This window comes from Corylus avellana, chromosome ca2 (assembly GCF_901000735.1).
Source record: "Corylus avellana chromosome ca2, CavTom2PMs-1.0".
Lineage (NCBI taxonomy): Eukaryota > Viridiplantae > Streptophyta > Magnoliopsida > Fagales > Betulaceae > Corylus > Corylus avellana.
The window spans coordinates 944,630-965,236 of record NC_081542.1 but is presented as its reverse complement, the minus strand read 5'-3'; the positions used below and the strand labels follow the sequence as shown (position 1 = coordinate 965,236).

At 35.1% G+C, this 20,607-nt stretch overlaps 2 protein-coding genes across 5 annotated transcripts; both read right to left on the bottom strand.

The window, feature by feature from the left end:
- Window positions 1-118: 118 nt before the first annotated feature.
- LOC132170389 (dehydrodolichyl diphosphate synthase CPT3-like) lies at window positions 119-2,729 on the bottom strand. 4 transcript variants are annotated; one of them, XM_059581356.1, is made up of 4 exons: window positions 2,668-2,719; window positions 2,487-2,533; window positions 2,220-2,330; window positions 119-1,328 (listed from the first exon to the last, which is right to left on the bottom strand). In XM_059581356.1, exon 4 carries the CDS (start codon window positions 1,281-1,283, stop codon window positions 423-425), a length of 861 nt encoding a protein of 286 aa, XP_059437339.1. In that variant the 5' UTR covers window positions 1,284-1,328; window positions 2,220-2,330; window positions 2,487-2,533; window positions 2,668-2,719; the 3' UTR covers window positions 119-422. The 4 variants fall into 4 exon arrangements, with proteins under 4 accessions (XP_059437339.1, XP_059437340.1, XP_059437338.1 ...); XM_059581357.1 differs by lacking the exon at window positions 2,487-2,533 and having other exon boundaries at window positions 2,668-2,729; XM_059581355.1 differs by lacking the exon at window positions 2,668-2,719 and having other exon boundaries at window positions 2,487-2,552.
- Window positions 2,730-10,700: 7,971 nt separating this feature from the next.
- On the bottom strand, window positions 10,701-15,425 carry LOC132170388 (probable serine/threonine-protein kinase PIX13). The gene is made up of 6 exons (XM_059581354.1): window positions 15,037-15,425; window positions 14,598-14,944; window positions 12,785-12,920; window positions 12,538-12,680; window positions 11,737-11,860; window positions 10,701-11,300 (listed from the first exon to the last, which is right to left on the bottom strand). The coding sequence occupies exons 1-6, from the start codon at window positions 15,104-15,106 to the stop codon at window positions 10,867-10,869; spliced, it is 1,254 nt and encodes a 417-aa protein (XP_059437337.1). The 5' UTR covers window positions 15,107-15,425; the 3' UTR covers window positions 10,701-10,866.
- Window positions 15,426-20,607: the final 5,182 nt, after the last annotated feature.

Genomic DNA, 20,607 nt, shown 5'->3' with positions numbered 1-20,607 from the left:
TTTTTCTTTTTCTTTTTTTACAAGTATCAATCCAAAGGCTGAGTTATAATGCCACATCATAAAATTGTGTGTATATATATATATATATCATTTCATTCCAGAAACTACTATGCTTAATTAGGAAATCAGAATACTTAATTCCATGAAAGTATAGCTTTATAAACTAAGGTAGCATACAAGTAGGCTTGGGGCCAATACCAATTCACTGGCTAATTAAAGCCCCAAATACAAATCAGAGGCCTGACCATTTGAACAATTCAAAGTAACTATAAAGCTACCAACTCTTAAGAGGAATTCGAGAAATTCCCCGGTAAAGTAATGCAGGATTATGAAATAAAGTTAGACTTTGTAGCTTATTTTTCTTTTTCTGGCTTTTTTGAAATAAAGACCGACTTTGTGTGGGCTTAATTAGAAGAAGAATGTTATAGCTGCTTCTTTTTCTTCTCAAAATACTGGTAGCTTCGCTGGAAGTTCAATACTGCCCACAGGAAATGCCAAAAACTGAACTCTGGCCATAATGCAGTGGGAGAGTACAATGGACAGTTAGTCGTCTGCCAAAGGAGAAAGTTGCTGAGCCGGTTCTCACCAGAAGTTCGGATCAGAATGTCCGGTTCGGGTGCCACTGACATGTACATGTGCTTCTCAATGTCCAACACCTTGACAGTAGGAAGCACCAATTGCTTCTCTTTGCTCTCTTCATGATTTCCTTCAATCACACCAAGTGCTTCAGTTTCAATCCATTTAGCCTTGCAGGATTCTTGAACAGCATGCACAATCTCATCACAAGAAGTATAAGCCACACAGATTAAAAGTGCAGCCTTGGTGTTGTTGGCAGTAGCTGCCATTGCCCTTTCGGCTGCAACCCTGACAGGCTCATTCAAAAGTTTCAGGTTACCAATAAAATACATTCTGATATCATATTGGCTCACAATACTTCCTTCGTTGAGCAGCTCTTCAATCTTTTCTACAATTAGAGCCATCAAGGAGTTAACTTCATCAGGACGCCTTTTGAAATTGTCAATGCTGAAGGCATAGACTGTTACGTATTTCACTCCCAGTTCATAGGAGTGAGAAAGCAGCTTCATGAGAGCGATAAACCCAGCCTTGTGGCCAGCCACTTCTGCCATGTTCTGCTTTTTTGCATACCTTCGGTTTCCATCCATGATTAAGGCAATGTGATTGGGAAGGGGACCCACAGACAGGATACTGAAAATACATTTTCTCAAAAAACTGCCCATACCCCCAGCCAATTGGCTTGCACTATCACCTCTAGCTTTCTCCATTATATGCACTAGCAGAGAACCTTAATCACCAGGGCCAAAATAAGCCTGTTCAAGATATGACTTTCAATCCATATTAGTAGAAAATCCACACCCAACACAGAGCAGAGAATAAAGCAAAGAAATTGGAAAAAAAAAAAATCAGAAACATGCTCATTTTAAAATTGAAATATAGCAAAATTTCAATGAGGCAGCTCAGTCAGGGATATCTGTTCTGGTACATGTCTATAATATCAAGAAGTTGGATTCACCACCCTCTCTATCTTTCTCATGAAAAACTTGGAATTAAATCTAGACAGTTAAAAAAAACTATAGGCTGTGATTTTTTTTTTTACAGCATCTAAGCCAAATCCACTTTTGAGAACAGTTTCATACCATCTAGATGGTACACAGTGAATCGGTTAACTAGTCAGCAGACTGGGCATAGTTTTGCCCATTGTACTATCAATGCGTTTACCGGCCACTTTTGTTGGGATAACATGAACACAACAAACAATCAAAATAAGACTAAAAGTTGACAGATAACTAAATGAAATACACGCAGCAATTCATCAAACAGTATTGAGGACATCCCAAGTCACCCTACTGTTGAGATATTCTTTGAAGCCCATTTGAAAGCATCATTCTTAGTATATAACTTCAAACTGCTGACGATTCAATATGACTATTCATTTTCCTTGTTCTAGGAGCTAAATTTCTAATCTGGAAATTCCTTTTTGGCTCCACTTACTAGCCAAGAAAATAAAGGAAAAGAAAAAAGAAACTAACAAAAAACCCAAAGAACAAAACATAAAAAATAAAAATTGAATATATCTTCTTCTTTTTTTTTCCCTTACATTTATGAGCAACTTCGAAAAAGAAAGAAAATATAAATGGGCAAGTATGAAGAAGTGCAAAAACTAAAAGGCACTACTTTTTAAGAAATATGAAATGACTTACGTGAATATTCAAATTCCCGTTAAAATTCCACAATCAAACTATAATGGCCATGACTATCTGGGTCACCGTCTATTCGCTAGCGATCAAAAGAAGTACAAAGATCGTTGAAACCTGCCAAAAATTTCATCAAACACCAAGGCCATGGTTAGTGCGCCACAGACTTCTATATATAAACTTTGACGTTATTCTCATAAACTTTGCCAATCGACAATTTTAACAAAAACCCAGAAATAAAACTGAATAAATTAAAGTGGGAATCAGCAGTACATGGAGAGCAACCAATGAACAGGGTGTTTTCTGAGAAGCGAGAGCAGCTGAGGAAGAAAGAGGCAACTTTTACCGACACAGAGAGAGAGTGAGAGTAGAACCACAAAAAAAAAAAAAAAAAAAAGGCGAAAATTACACGTCAGGGGCGAAGGTTGTTTGTCTAGTACTACAGTAGATTTACCTGTAGCTGCGGAGGCAGGAAATAAAACCCAGCACTATGGAGAATGGACACTGGACACAGGCCTTCCGATGTTCATTGGGCTGCACTATTTTCCCTCGTATTTATATACAATGAGTACGGGCGGCCGACGCTTAGGTGTTCTTTTGTTTTTTTCACTTTATATACTAGGCTTAGGGGTTCTGTTCACCTACTCATACAAGTGTTCGGTGGAGATTTTTTTACAATTTTGTGGTTCAATTTGTTAGTTTTTCCACGGGTTTAAATTCAATAAGTAATGAGTATGGTCGGCCAAGGGTTTGATTGAATTTACATGCTCATGTGTAAGCATTTGTCACATATAAATCTTCAGCAATTTTATTGCTTAAATTGTAATTTAGACAGTAAATATAAGAAAATTTTATAAACTTTACGTGTTCGATTTGGTCGTGTAATCCACTCACATATTCAAGTAAATTATTAAAGATTTGTATCCATTGGGGGGTTTCGCCCTCCACCTCTCAACGCTAGACCACCGCATTATGCTCAAAATGCACAGTTTCGTTAGCCTCCACCTTATAATAATTATAAGAATAAGAACAATAATAATAATCAAAGCCAACAGACTCGGCCGAACCGGCCGTACTATTCGAACCCAGGGTTTCGTCTGCTTCAGCACCTTCGCCTGAAGCCACTGGATTATCGGAATTGGGAGTATGCAAAGGAGGTGCCGCCTCCTAATTATGGTAATTGAGAATTGTGTGCTTTCATTTATTACTGCAGGGTAGTGTTTAGTTACTTTTGGTGTTCATTCAATTGTATTTGAATTCTACTATTATTTAACTGTCAGTCATCAAAAGATGAGGTTTAATGTTGTAAATTGTAATAGAAGTTTTCCTCGAAAAAAAAGAAGAAGATTGAAACGCCCATTTGCTCGTAATGAAAGACTTTGAGAGTTAGAAACGGTGAAGGACAATATGAGAGAAAGTGAGTAGGGTGGTTTTTCCATGTGCTAATAATTTCACTTGTATGCACATCAAGTCAATGCAATAGAGCTAACACATGAAAAGGGAGTGATCCAGCTGACCCCATGAGTATTTGATAGGGCTTAGTTGAGTAGAACTCGGATAGTAAAAGTGGATAGGAGTGTGATTATGCTACAAGTGAATTGGGATCTTTTTTTGCACTACAGTGTTTGAATGTTCTCTTATTTCATGATTTTGACTGGATTTAATTGCTGCTGTACCAGTTGCAGAACAAATTATTCTCAATTTAGCCTTTTATATATGGGTTGTGCTGGTTTTAAATGATTCATACCTATTCAAGCAAGTGAAGCCCCCACCCCCCCCCCCCAAAACTTTTTCTTGTAGGCAAGGACCAAGCCATAAACTATTATAGGTATAGGCCAAGAGCCAAAAAAATCTACTGCTAGAGGTCAATTGGCTAAAAAACACAATTACACCTTATAATTTTTTTTTTTTTTTAACCTTTAGGGGGAGGGAGGAGAAATGCTAGAATCTAATAAAACCCCAATATTTTGCTCATCAAAATCTTAGGTGTCAAAGAGCACATGATTCAAGTTGATGTAAAGGGGCACATGGACCAAGTTGATGGCAAATAACACTTTGCCACCTATAATTTTGATGGGCAAAATGTGAGAGTTTTATTAGATCCTATCATATCTCAGTGGGGGGCATGACCTATGCCAATCCCCCCTCGTAAGTATATTGATAATTCATAGCATCTAATCTTAAAAATTTTACTCAAAATGTATGTGTTTTTCACATGAAAAGTGACACATCATTTTTATAGACTAAGTTGGATGAACTTCTTCCAATCTAGTTTGAAAGAAAACTCTATTCTTTTTTTAATTGTTGTCCTCTAATATAATGTGATTCGGATTTGAGAATAAATGTAATCTTTAACTAAACTCAATCTAATCCAATTTTTTAACCAATCTAAAATTTAGCAAATGCAATTTCTAGAGCTCCACTTCCCCCTCCCCCTTTATCTTATTATAAGAAGTGATAAATGATAATTATGTTAAGTTTTGGTAATTTTAAATTTATTTAAAAATTAATATTATACATCACATTTTCATCGCTCAAAACTTATGCTATGTGATTTTTCATAATTTGTTTTTTTTTTTAAAACAAAAAAAAACATTTTTACCTTTATTCAACATCAAAAGATAATCTAGAGCATTAAATCTCTAAACAAATCTAAGAGCATAAAGCTCTAAATGATAAGCGCACATTGCTTTGATATTACAACATCATATATCCTTGAGGATTTTTTCTATCCGAATAACATGAAAAGAAGAGCGGATTTAACGCATGTTTGTTTTGTACGTTCATTCCCATTTAATATTTACTATTTTTAATCGGAGAAAAGGAGGGAACAGATCTGCTCCCTCCCCCTCTACTCCCCACTCCTATCCTCCCATTCTTTTTCTTGTTTTTTTGTTTCTTGTTGTTTTTAGGTGTTTTTCGACCAAATCAACATCTTCGGCCTCTTCCACCGTGTTGTATCGCTCATCTCCTCCTTGAGATCGGTGAGGTTTTGGATCTAAGTTTTCAAACTTAGATCTACTCTCCTCAACCAGTTTTCGCTCCACCACGCGCCAACACTAGCCAGTGCACATCGTCTCTTTCACCCCGCCGCTGTTGATGCTTGCTGGTTGTTTGTTTGTATTTTTGTTTTTGAATAAGAGTTTTCTTCTCTCCAGATCTGCCCTCATGAGCGATCAATTGGGTGATGAGGATTCACTATAAAAAAAATAGAGATTTTTTGACGTGTCTACAGTAACCCACTTTTTGACACGTTACTAATTTCTGAAGTGGCAAGAAGTGCCGTGTCAATAAAGTTTTTATTGACGTGTTGAATTTGCCACGTCACAAATTAGTGACGTAGTAAACTCCAAACGTCAATAAATAGCAACGTGTCAAAGATTGCCACGTTGTTAAATTTAAATTCAATTTAAAATTAAAAATATATATTTAAATTATATCAATTAGTGATGTGGCGAATTATGCCACGTCACACTTGATTGACATGTGAAAATGACATGTCAAAAATTTAGAATTTTTTTTTTCTAAAAAAAAAACAAATAAAATAAAAATCATCTCTTATTCATCAAATAATGCTATTTAGTAGACTTGCTATACCATTGTAATACAATTGGGATGACGTGATAATGAAAATCAGCCCATAATTTGTTTTTCTTTTTTTACAAGTACCAATCCAAAGGCTGAGTTATAACGTCACATCATAAAATTGTGTGTGTATATATATATATATATACACACACAGACACCAAGCCAATTGCCTTGCACTAGTTTCACCTCTAGCTTTCTCCATTATATGATCAAGTAGCAGAGAACCTTAATCACCAGGGCCAAAATAAGCCTGTTCAAGATATGACTTTCAATCCATATTAATAGAAAATCTACACCCAACAGAGAGCAGGGAATAAAGCAACGAAATTGAAAAACGAAATTCAGAAACATGCTCATTTCAAAATTGAAATATAGCAAAATTTCAATGAGCTAAGCAGCTCAGTCAGGGATATCTGTTCAGGTACATGTCTATAAATATCAAGAAGTTGGATTCAATGCCCCTTTATTTTTCTCATAAAAACTTGGAATTAAATCTAAACCGTTAAAAAGACTTTAAGATGTGATTTTTTTTTAATTTTTTTTTTAACAGCACTTGAGTCAAATCCACTTTTGAGAATAGTTTCTTACCATCTAGATGGTACACAGTGAATCGGTTAACTAATCAACACATGACTCGGCACAGTTTTGCCCATTGTACCATCAATGTGTTTACCAGCCACTTCTGTCACGATGACATGAGCACAACGAACAGTCAAAATAAGACTAAAGGCTCGATTTGCGGAATAAACCTACAAAATAGAATGATTCGAATATTCATTTTGTTTGATAAGACGATATTTTTAGGAATAGTTATTTTCGTGAGAGTCATTAATCTTTTACATATAAGAATTTACAACTTTTTTTCCAAAAAATCAAATTTTTTTCAAAAGTTTCTTTTAACCCTTAAATTTATTTTTTATTAAAAAAAAAAAAAAAAAGAGATGAAAAACCTAGAATTCCATGGGGTGGCATGACCTAGTGGTGGTTGCACTACCCCGGTGGATTTGCCACCCTCGAGTCTTATCAGGGTGGCCTAGCCACCTCCGATGGCAACAGGGGAGGCCGCTACCACCCTAATGACGTCTAGCGATCAAAAGAAGTATAAACCTGTTAAATTACAAATTATTAAAAAAATATGAAAATTTTCACTTTGACCTCCTGAACTTCCACCTGATTTTACAAATATTTCCTGAATTTTTAAATCTTTCACTTTTGACCTCTGAACTTTGAATTTCTCTCAATGTGGACCCCTTCGTCAAATTTTAAACATTACATGACATTTATACCTCTAATTTTTGGATAAAATTTTAACTTCCAAAATGTTTTTTTATTTTTAAAAAAAAAAACGAAAATTATGGATATTTTGATATTTTTTTGTAATGTTAACGGCTAAAATTGATAAAAGAGTTCTAATTGAGAGCAATTCAAAGTTTAAGGGTCCAAAGTGAGAGATTTAAAAATTCAGGAGAGTTTATAAAATCGGATGAAAATTCAAACTAAAGTTTCCAAAAAAATATCATGTCAATCTTCGGTTCTTGACATCTTTGGCCACAACGCAAAAGCTTACGAAGCCTGCGTCCTCGATTTTTTTTTTTTTTTTTTATTCGTACCATTTCTGTTTAACAAAATCCCAGAAACAAAACTGAATAAATTAAAGTGGGAATCAACAACTCATGGAGAGCAACCAAATGAACGGTGTGTTTTCCGAAAAGCGAGAGCAGCTAAGGAAGAAAGAGACGCACTTTTACCAAGTGAGAGAGAGAGAGAGAGATCGTAGAACCACACAAAAAACGGATCTGGCTTACATGCTGTTATTTTAATAATAACATGTATGCTGTAGTTGAATCAACGGTTAAGATTGAATTTTAAAGTTGACTTACTTTTAGAAACATTTAATAGGAGAGAGAAAATGAAAAGAGATTTTGAGAAATCCAATCTTGACCGTTGATTCAACTACAACATACATGCTGTTATTTTAATAACAGCATGTAAGCCAAATCCACAAAAAACAATGACAGAGGTTAATAAGGCTGTTGCTCGATCGATCTAGTACTACAGTAGATTTACCTGTGCTGCGGAGGCCGGAAAGAAAACCCAGCACGTACTATGGACACTGGACATAGGCCTTCCGATGTTCATTGGGCTGCACCATTTTCCCTCGTATTTAAATACAAATAGAACGTACTGGCAACCGAGGCTTAGATGCATGTTCACCAGCCTACTCACACAAGTCTTCGGTTGAGATTTTTAAACTATTTTGTGGTCCAATTTGTTAGTTTTAATTTTCCGCGTGTTTAAATTCAATGAGTATTAGTGTTGAATGAGTAATTTTAGAAGTCATTCTAAGATTGAAGTGATTTTTAAAATCATCATTTGATCAGAATTCAATAATAATCAATCACAAAGTCAGTGTTAATTTTAAAAGCCACATAATTTTTTAAGTGATACAAGAGTGACTTTTAACATTATTTCATCAAGAGTTTGGTTGAATTTAATTACCTGCTCATCTAAGTATACATAGAATTCTTCAGCAATTTTATATTATTTAAATTATAATTTAGACAACAAATATGAGACTTATATATTCGATTAGATGTTGCAATTCACTCACATGTTTGAATAGGCAGCTTACATTTGTTGCCATGAACAGTACACTATTAAAAATATATCTGAATCCATTTAAATAATTCACTTATTCAAGTAAGTGAACCTCATCGAACCTTTCCCCCCCTTTTTTTTGTTAAATTGCATAGCATATAATCTCAATCTTTTTTTACTTCTGTTGTCCCCTTTTTTTTTTTTAATTGCATAGCATCCGATCTCAATCTTTTTTTCTTGTAGTATGTGTACCTTGTCCCCTTTATTTAATTGCATAGCATGATAGCATCTAATCTCAAATATTTTTTTGCTTCTAGCATGTGTTGTCCCCTTTTTTTTAATTGCTAGAGCTTCGCTGGATGGTTTGGATGGAGGAATCTCCTGAATATATCTGTGTTATTATTTTGATTGAGCAATCTACTTTATCTTTTGATTAATCTATAAAAATACAATTTTCTTCAAAAAGAAGTTTTGGTAATTTTAAATTTATTTAAAAATAATGTTATACATCATATTTTGATCCCTCAAAACTTATGGGGCGTGAATTTTCATAATATTTTTTGGTTAAAACATCACGTCGCACTATTTTCTATGGTCATGAAAACCAGAATTAGCACATGTTCGATTTGTAAGTTCACTCTCATTTAATATTTACTATTTTTAAGTTGCCTATTTCAGATAATATATATATATATATATATATATATATATATATTATGTAACTTTTTGACGTTTACGAGTAGTAAAACTGAAGCTAAAAATAAGTGTACTTATTTCCTTGCTAAAAGACATAAAGTTCCACATTCTTAAAGGGGAGTTCAATTGGTTGTGAATCATGCCTCATAAAGCGAAGGTCATTAGTTCGAATCCTCCCTTCTTCTTCCTTTATGTGGACATGTCAAATAAAAAAGACATAAAGTTCGAGGAGGGAGTAGATCTGCTTCCTCCTCCTCCTCTTCCCAGGACAGGGTTGACACCCCTATTCTCGGTAGGATAGCATATAGTTATGATTTTACAGAGCTTTATGATTTGTGTTATCATAGTTTTATACTTGTGATATTTAATCTGGCATAAAAAAAATAAAAATAAAAAATTAGAAATACGGTAAATTGAAAAAAAAAAAAGAAATGCAACAAACTTTTTGCGTTTTGTGTTTTTTTTTTTTTTTTCCAGCTGAAATGCAGCTAACTAGTAAAGCCTAACAACCTCTACATCTAGCACTGAATATTGATGGACTTTGTACAATAACTCTCCTAACTTTACCATATATTTTGTTACGTGAATGTTTTTACGTACACACAACCGGATAGATTGTTAGGTTTTAAGAGAATCTATACCCTTTGGATTTATTAAAGAGAACCTAAAACAATTTTCATATATATATATATATATTGACATATGCCTATATTTAATTGAGGAATGCTAGGCTTATAAAGACATTTTACAAACTGATGTGGCACAACATAATTGGATATGAGATAAATTCAAATTTTGAGAAACTCAATCATGTTGTGCCATTTTTTTGTAAAATATGTTTGTAAGCCTAACATTTTCCTATTTAATTACTATAGGGGCTTAGATTTAGTAATTACAACCTACCGAGAATAGACACATGTTATTCATCCATCTCCTATTTATCTTTTATTTTTATTTTTTATTTTTTTTCAAATTTACCGTTGGATCCCTGTACATCTAGCATTGAATGTTGATGGACCTCATACCATAACTCTCATAAGTTTATCGTATATTTTGTTTGATATTTAAAAATTGACCATACCTATAATCATAATTATTGATACACGCCTATATTTACTAACTATATGCGGGTGTCCAAGAGATAGCTCAATTGGCTGGAACCACGTCTTATGAAACGAAGGTTACTAATTCGAATCATCTTCCTCAATTTTTCCTCTCCCTTGTTTAGACATGTCAAAAAAAAAAAACAACTATAGGCACCTAGATATAATAACCACCAAGAATAAACACATTCTATTAATCCATCTCTTATTCATCAATTAATGTTATTTAGTAGATTTGTTGGGATGACGTAGTAGTGAAAATCAACAATTGATTTTTTTATTTTTTTATTTTTTATTTTTTAACAAGTACTAATCCATAAGCTAAGTTACACTACCGCATCATAAAGTTGCATAGAAAAAAAAAATGAACTCATTCCATATTTTGTTTTGTTTTATTTGCCTCATGAAGCGAAGGTTATTAATTCGAATTCCTCTTTTCCCTTTCCCTCCCCTTGTACGGACATGTCATTAAAAAAAAAAAGCAATTAAAATACTGTAGGACGTTTTTCACTCTATGATGATTACATTTAGAGTATTACAATGCACTCATCCCATTGAACAGAACAGAAATGGTGAGGCAAAACAACCAAAATTTGTAATGAATCCAAAGAGATCACTAGACAAAAAAAAAAAAAAAAAATGAATCAAACAAATCAAACCAGATTACTTCAAACGTCAGCAGCATGGTGCCCAGTGTGAAATGGAGAACGATGATGAATAGGTTGTTGACCATGGCCATGACCATGGCGATGAGTTGTAGTAGCGGAGTTGATTTTGGATTCTTTTGGTTTTTCCTTCATTGCTTCAATCCCTTCCAACACCTCCACAACTTCTTTCATGGAAGGTCGGCTTTTAGGATCAAAAGCTAGGCATTTTAGAGTGAGTTGCGCTGCCTGCAAAGCAGCCTTGGATGAATATTGGCCCTCCATCCGCGTATCCATGATAGTTTTCAGCTTTCTCTTGCTAGAAAGACATGGCTTGCGCCACTCCACCAGAGCTTGCTGTCCGTTTGGCCTTTTTGTATCAAGTGCCCGAAGGCCTGTTAGCAGTTCAAGCAGCACTACGCCAAAGCCATACACATCACTCTTCACGTACAAATGACCTGTTGAAAAACAGTGCAATGGCAGGCAAATTAGCTGATCTCCTTGGCTGCAAAATGTTAAGAGTGTTTTTACAGTTCTAATTTCGGCCTAATTCTTCTTAAATCGCCACATAATAAAACATAAATTTGAAATTTTGAGTTCTGTTATATGTTTTATCAATCCACTTGGTAGAACTATACAACCTACATATTCCTTAAAACTAGACCGCCTTCATTTATGTGATTAAATAGCAAGACCTTTAAATATGGATTTGGCTCGAGTCCAATTCCAGTTAGAATTGGATGCATTCGAACTAGGACGCGTCCCTTGTGACTTGCTATGGGATACATGTCTCAATCCTAATGATTTTCAATAATCCAAGCCAAACCCTTCAATATGATATCTCTGTTTCCATGAAGTATTAAATTTCTAGAACTTGTTCCAAGATATCATTACCTGTTGCAACATATTCTGGAGCTGCATAACCGTATGTGCCCATAACCCTGGTTGTCACGTGTGAATCACCACCAGAAGGCCCCAATTTTGCCAACCCAAAATCTGAGATTTTTGCATTGTAGTTCTGTGGGAGCATAAAAAGACAAGTGGAATATAAATACAGAGATTATTATCACTATGTCTGCAATATTGTTGAAATATCTATGTAATATGGGTATTGGGTGATGAGTATATTACTATATGGTAGAAAACACTAAGTTTTGCTACAAACAAGATTCGATGTATTTTGTGTGAGGGAGATTAACCAAAAATTTAAGTAATACTAGTTCTGTATATGATTATTCACTAACTAAAAGGCAAGTTTATGCTTATACTCCAACCCCAAATTATTATCTCAAACAACAAGTTTATATCTCTTCTCTAGTGTCTCCTCATAAATCAACCCGAGAAAAATGATGCATTTGGCAGCCAAAGATGATTAGCCACCTCTTGCTCCATTGCGAAATAGGCATGGGCCATGCCTCATCGGTTGAGATATCTTCTCGCTTTTGGAGAAGGAAGATTGGCAATTCACAAAGTAAATCTTTATGGAAGATGGTCTCGCTTCCTTTTACTTATAAAATTAAATAAAAAATAGAAGGAAACAAAAAAGAATTTGGAATAATGAGATACCACCGATCATTTCAACATAGCAGCTACCTTTCCTATCTGGTTTTGAGTTCCTATATTATCAGCAACATATGAGGGCATTAAACTAAAACTGGAAGTAGAAAAGAAGATATGTATCAAATAGAGACAAACCCCATCAAGCAGAATATTTGATGCTTTAAAATCTCTGTATATGACTTTCTTCTCTGAAGTGTGTAAGAAAGCCAGGCCACGAGCTGCTCCAATAGCTATTTTCAGTCGAATGTCCCAAGAGAGCGGTTCAATGTTTGGATTCCCTGCTCAAAAAAAAAAAAAAAAAAAAGAAGGTCATTTAGTTAACACAATAATCCAAGCAAGCACAAGCAGTTCTATTTTCTCAAATTTCTCCACAAATTCATACTTCGAAAAAGATGATTCTCCAAGCTTCCCCTCAGCAGGTACTCGTACACAAGAAGCAGCTCTTTATCCTCCCAACAGTATCCCAAAAGCCTGACTAAGTTGGGATGAGAAAGCCTTCCTAAAAAATTTATCTCTGACTGCACAATCAAATGGAAAGGGAAGAACATATTACTATCTAAATGGTGATATTCGGAAGGATTAAAAATAAAGAAAAACTGGTTTATAAACACATAGGCAGAGGCTCATAGCACTGTGTCAATGCTAAGGTAGCAAACTAAACTCAATGTCATTTGGCATTACAAGACAAGTAATACTATAAATCACGCTTTTATCTCGCCATTATTCCACATTTCTAATGTGACAATGCCAATCAGTTTTTGAATCAATCCTTGTTTTAAAAAAAAAAAACCAAATGATGATTGTCAATTGTCATTGCCATATCAACAATGTAAAATAGTAGTAGGATAAAAGTGTAATTTTTAGTATTAGTCATTACAAAACAATCCCCATCTGTACCGACCATGTTAGCATGTTAAAGCATTAGATTTCATATTGACCCAACAACAACGTGACAATTGAGAAGTTGAGAGAAGCTGAAATAACAAATGGTAATTAATGCAATGGTTAGTTCACAAAAAGGCATCTAGTTGGTCAACTGTCCACTTGACCTCTAAATTACAAACTTCTGAACTTTAGGACGGTCTAGTCAGACATTACAGGAAGCATTGGACCAAGTCTGTAGGTCACTCCCAATTATTTATTTCAAATTATTACATTGCCTAGTGTCAGAGACGGAACAGAGACCTTGGCGCCATGGCCCCAATGGCCTCTTGTTCCCAGGAGCTCCATTTGATTTCGTCTCAAATTATGCACAAATTTTAGAATAAAAAATCCTCCTAATTTCATCAGTGCTTTGAATGCTTGAATGCCTAGGATAAGAAGATTGTCGGTGCTTAAGGATTAGTAGAACTTCCCTTTTGTTCTTTTTTGGTTGTGATATATCGTGTCTTCAAACTAGGAGCGGTAATTCATGTTCGCATGTCAAATTCAGGTTGTGTCAATGCATATATATAAGACTATATAGGTGATCCCTAACCGAACCCCTTTAATTAAACGGATACGGGTCAAACCCTCAACTTTAACTCGCTAATTTCGTATTGAGTTCAAATCGTGTTGATGCATAGATATATGATTAAATAGGCCAATAGGCCAACCCTAATCCAACCTATTTAATTAAACGAGTTAGACCTTTCACTACTAAAACAAGCTAATTTCATGTTTGAACTCGCCACTCGTGTTAAAAATTACTAGCCTTACTCCAAACAACCTTACAAAACTCAAATGCTTTTGCATGAACAATCCTGTGCACTTCAAAATAAAACGTGTCAAAAACCGTTACCAAATTTGTGATGGGTTGGTGGATATTAAGATTCAATTTTTTACATTAACCAAGATTAGAAAACTAATTATTGGTCTGGCTTTACAACATAAATGGCATGTGCTACCGCATAACGCGCTCAATGGGTAATGCAATGTTCTAGAAGTGTGACTATCGTGGTGGCCTTAAAAGTCACAACTATTTCTATTCATTGGTGGACTGGGAATCAAGGGCAAAAGAGGCATGTGATGATACAAGTGGAACAATTCGCATATGCTGGATTCCACCATGAGTCTCTGAAAGCCCAAACAAGAAACATATACCAATCCAATAATAACAGTGTCTGTTTTTTCTCCAATCTTTTCTTTTTCTCATAATTTTTGATGCAGAAAATAGAAAAAAGCAGTAAATTAAAGAGTTGAAAAAAAATTGGTACCTGCCACTCTTGGAAACCTTGCATACTTTCTGAGTTCAATTTCTTGATAGCAACTACCATTCCAGTGCCGACCTTAGAGGGTGTAAGCGTCTTCTCATCCATCCAACCCTTGAAAACTTTCCCAAATCCTCCCTCACCCAACAAGCTATCCGTCTTGAAATTCCTGGTGGCAGTCTTCAAATCCGCAAAGGTGAATTCTTTCAAGTTGGGTGTCTCCAAGATTTTCCCATTAGGGTATAACTCCTCCACCCCTCCACCAGCTTCCTCTGAAAATTGACTCTTCCCGGTGCTGCCGCTTGTTGCTGAAGCTGACGACCCTGTGTTCTTGCTGCCATTACTTGATGCCACTAAGAAATCGAAAACAGTAGACGATCAGATGGGAAAACTCCAAGATGGAAAGAATATGTGAAAACAGATTTTGGATTACACTTAATTGTACCTGGAGTGGTTGTTGACGGGGTGGCAGGATCAGCAGGCTCACGAGAGGGAGCTCCAAAGCAAATACCCATTTCAGCAGATGATTCTTTGGGCGTTCTTCGGCCAACAAGATGAGCAAAAAGTCATTAATTGAAGTCCAAGCTGGGAGAGAAAGCTCAAGTAGGAGAAAATGGAGAAAGTGGACTTTATCTCTTATGTAGGCTTTTCTTTGTGAGACTTTCTGCTTCGCAGTTACCATGAATCCACTACGATGGTTCATGGTTGCCCCAATTTTATAGCCAATCATTGTTTCCAATTTTAACCCTTTTTACTTGGCCGCTATTTTTGTAGTTGACATACTGGTCAACGTTTCAATGCCCTTGTGCAGCTGTGCCGTGTCTTGGAGAACTAGTCCACCCAGCTCCATGGCATCCCTGTCAAAAGATAGAGAATTATTGTGTCGCCAAATAATCTTTTTTTGTTTCATTTCAACTCTATATTTTCAACGGAGAATTATTTTTCAGATTTTTTTAAAAGTAACTTTTAACTTTTGGCTCATATGGAAGATGATCACGCCGGAAAACGGATAACTACTTTCGCTAATCTCTAGCACTAGCAGAAGTTTAACAGTTTTTGACAATGATCTAGTGAACTTCTCAGCAAACTCCAATAGTGGTCCAATGAAGCAAATTTCCATAGTGGTCTTGCGAACTCTAGTAGTGGTTTGACAAACTCCAACGATTTCAGAATAAAAAGTTCAACTCAAATTTAAAAAAGAAACTAGTTTACATTGATTAATTAAATAAGAACTTTTTAGTTAACTAAAAATATTTTTAGTTTAACCATAATTTTTGATCGTACTAACCACTTAAAAAAAATTTCATAAAATATTTTACGTCCAAACAGGACGTTAACAAAAATTGGATGATGCGTGAAGTAATCATGTTTTGTTCTCCTATGAGAGGAAAGACAAATAATTCACTTATCCCGTGAACAATCATCTCATTCACGTTTGTTATTGTGTTATCATTTGTGACATTTGACATTCTTCAATTACCACCTAATGCAAATAGCTCCCTCTCTTAGTTGATGACACTAAATCAGGCTGAAAAATGACCACGTGGCACAAACGTACATATTTTTAACATGAACTAACGAAAATATATCTTGAGGTTAGGCAATACATTTACTTAAATATCCTCCAAGTTAAAAAATAAAAATAAAATAAAAATAAAAAAAGATAAAGGAAACCACCCTTGGGTGGTGTCAAAGCTCTATTGAAAGTGGCTGTGATATCTCAAAACACCTTTGAGATGATTTGATTATCCTTGAAATGCTATTAAGTAGGGTGGAGTTACCTAAAACTGCTTAAGAGTGGCTTGACCACTTTTATGTGATTCCAAAATGGCCTAATCGCCCCATGTGCAATGGTCAAGACACTCTTATATCACATGCTATTTTTTTGTCCGTCTTAACAAGAAGAGACTCATTGCATATAAATTATAGAACATGTTTACTAACTTTTGGTTAATGAATTAGGGATCTACTCCAATGTAAATAAAATGGAGACAGCTTGTATTATTAATAAAAAAATTAATAATAATATATATATATATATATATATATATATATATATATATATATATATATAAAATATTAATAAAAATTTAAAAAAAAAAAATTAAGGGGTGTTGGCCAGAAACTCAGGTTAGAGTAGGAGTGGCTCAATAGCTCTTAGAAGTGGTCCGGTCGGCTTTGAATGTCCAAGCGATATATATATATATATGCTTGGGGTGGCCGAACCACCCATGGCCACTGAGGGGTGGGTCATTACCCAAGGGGCAAATCTTTTTTTTTTTGGTTTGGCCGTGGGGGTGGTCAGGGTGGTCAGAATACTTTAAAGGCCTGAAATATAGCTGGCGGTGCAGGGGTGGCTGGCATATAGTTTTTTTTAAAATTTATTATTATTATTATATATATATATATATATATATATATATATATTTGTTAATAAACAGATATCTCATTTATGACCTGATCTCTTTAAAGAGATCTTATTTCAAATTGTCTAAATATTCTCTAGTCCAAAATGGACTAGAGATGATCTGTTCCAAATTGTAGTTAGAATTGGTCAAGGTATCATTAAGGATAAATGCAAATAAGGTGCATCATGAGAAGTAACCAACTGTATTTTTCTAAACAAAAATAAAACTTTTGATGGCAGGATTAATTAACATCAACGAGGGAAATATTTTTAAAGGGAAAATAGAAGAGCATGTAGTATTCTTTGGTTGGGTGGAATTTTTATTTTATTTAAAGAAAGTGAAAGGGTTAATTGGTCATAAAGGAGAACCCAAAACAAAACTGGCTCTCCTCTTTACCATATTTAGAAATTGAAAGTGGAAACGTGATGAGCAATTGAAATTGACTTGAGGGGCCGATCACGTGCATCAAAACCTTCTTACTCGGTTTCAATGACTTTGAATCTGGTTGAGCTTCTCAACGTATGGATTTTGCAGCATTTTGGAATAACTATATATGCACAAAAAGTTCATTCTCACACACACATACGTGTGTATATATATATATATATATGTCACATCATATTGCCTTGATAGTTTTAGCTTATCGCCATCGATAAAAGCTTTCAATTTATAGCTTTTGGGTGTTTAAAAATGACGGAAATGGAGATTGAGATGGTCCAGATGGAGATGGCAACTTGTGACAATCTTGTATATTAAGCTAAGAAAAATGTTTGGGATATTAAGCTTTTACTATAATCTTTTAACAAACTCACGGAAAAGTTAACTATTCATATTTTATAAAAACGAGTGTAATAAGAATTAGTGCATAATAAACTGTCACTTAAAAGTATATTCTAATGGCTGATGTAGTAAGCATTATGTTATTTTGTTCCCTTCAGGAAAACCTAAGTAGACGATGACGATGATGGGACCAAATATAAATTTAGAAAAGTCAACCCAAAATCCGACGGCGTGTGTGAAGAATAGAATCCCACCGGCCTCTTAAATTTCAGCTTGTTTCGCCGTTCCCACCGGCCACGGGTCGGGAAAAAGACGGCGGCTGGGTTCCATTACGGTAGGCCCTTTTGTCGTTTTGTGTGTTTGGCTCCCATTCATCTCTAGTCTTTTCACCATTTTGTTCTCTTGATTCTTCTAAGAATATCTCCAACAGCCCTTCTATCTTAACTTTTTAGTTAAATTTAGAATTTTCCTTCCTAAAGTTCAATGTGTTAGCAATATTTTATCATTCCAAGCGTCTCTTTTTCTTATTTTATTATTCTTTCTCTCCCCTCCTTTTCTCTCTTCTCTCTCTCCTTCTCCTCCCCTTCTCCCTCAACGCTCCCTTCTTCTCTGAGCTCTCTCTTCCTCAGACAAAAAATCAACCCAGAGTACCCAAAAACATACGCCCAAAATCTCTTGAAGCCACCCCTTCAATTCCTTTCCTTCACTCAAAACATACGCCCAAAATCAACAGACCCGATCGAAGAGAAAAAAATGCATCAAATCAAATAGCTATGAACTCAAACCCCATGAAGGTGAAGACCAGCGCCTCCAAGTTCCGGATCATCGGCCGACTCAAACTCAAACCCAGCCATTCGAAGCTCCATCGACTCATCTTTCTCCCTCAAACAAACTCAAACCCAACCATTCGAAGCACCGTCGGTGCAGACATGAACCACTTCAGTGCAGATTTTTGTTTGGTGTGTATGATTTGTTGGGTTTTTTTGTTTTCTATTTGTTTGGTTCTGATTTTGTGGGGTTTTTTTTTTTTTTGCATCAAATCTTTTGTTGCCTCCACTGTTACCAAAGAGCCCATGCCCACCAAGAGATTTGCAGGGATTTGGGTGAAATTTTGCAAGGATCTGGGGCGAGAGGGAGACCAGAGATGGGGAATGCGAGTGGTAGAGATGAGCGAGAGAGAGAGACGAGAGGAAGAAGAAAAGAAAAAGATAAAAATAATACTGAAAATAATATTTAATTAGAGGAATGGAATCTCCTTCAAGCAGAATCCTATTGGAATTGCAGGAGACCTCACTCCTGCCTATTAATTGGATTATAAGATGTTACAGAACCGGGCAAGCAATTGGTCAGCTGATAAGGAAGCAAATGATTCTTCTGGTGCAAAAAAATAAATAAATAAATAAAATACCAGTTATATGAGTACAAAAATTCTTTGTTAAAATATCTATATACTATAAGACTGCATTTTAATTATAAATTATAAGTTCACTTTCCATCAAAATAGAAACTTAAGAAAAAATAAATAAAGGCTAATTCTTTAAACCACATTTTTATTCTAAAATTATCTCATAATGCTAAGAATGTCCAGAGTAACGTTAGATAAAATACTTACCCAAACAATGTAATTTTGTACTTTAGTTATAGACCGCAACAGATTTTCTTATTCTTTTTTATTATATTCTTCAGCACGGCCACATCAAGCTAATGAGACATTTGTGTAATGTATAACATTTATCTTGACAATGACTGATACATAAGTTCGTTGAGGTTTCTTATCAATATTATGAAATAAAAATATTGTTTATAAAAAAAATAAGAATAATAAAAAATCATATGCCATTTGATGGGGCCATTAATTTTATAGTTTTTCAACACATATAATTCTACTCTCTCACTTTTCCATAGAAATTTAAAAATTAAATTTAGGGTTAAATACCTAACACCACTATAGGGTTTTATTTATTTATTTTTTCTCTCTTATGGTTTAATTTTTATCACAAGGGGTATCTGTGGTTTTGATAAAGACTAAATTGATCTTTCCATCAATTGACCGTTAGTTAATTTAACGAAAGTTCACATCACTAACACGTTGACCAATTAAAATTTGACACTTGACATAAGTGGTCACGTCATCATTAATGACATAGCCACTTAATTAAATTTTTTATTTAAAAAAATTAAAAACAAAAAACAAAAAAGAAAAAAAAATATGAGGCCACCCAATGAAGCCAAAGGGATGGCCAAAACCACCCCCAATACTAGGGGTGGTCAAAACCACCCCTTGGGCTCCACTGGGGGTGACCCACTAGGGGTGGTTCTGCCGATCATGGCAATTTGTCCCTTCCATCGATTTATCAATGCCTAGCACCTACCAAACGCCTACTCAAAACTAAGAGGGGGTGGGATGGAAGAGTAATTGCAGCATTCCAGCCAGCATACCTTTATCCGAGCCAATAATTTTGACATCCTTGAGTTGCCAGCCATTCATAGGTTTTTCCTCATTTTGGGATAGCCAAAAAAAAGCCGAAAATTGGTAATCAATGCCAGGTGAAGCTAGAACTGTAAGGGCTATTGGGTGGGTGTCGATCTATGCCCCTCGCTTTTATTTCATCGAAAGGATTAAGTGGCTTTCGATCACGAAATGCAGGTTCAAATTCAAACTCCCTCTCTGCGGTTGCTCAGATGCTACTATGCCTACGCCTGCAACAACTAATAAGGGTCCTTTTTCGAAGGTACGGAATGTATTGTCAAATATTCAAAGGAATATCGAAAATTCGAGTGGTTGAAGCTGAAGCAGCTACTAGAGACTCTTCCCAGTGCCAAGAACT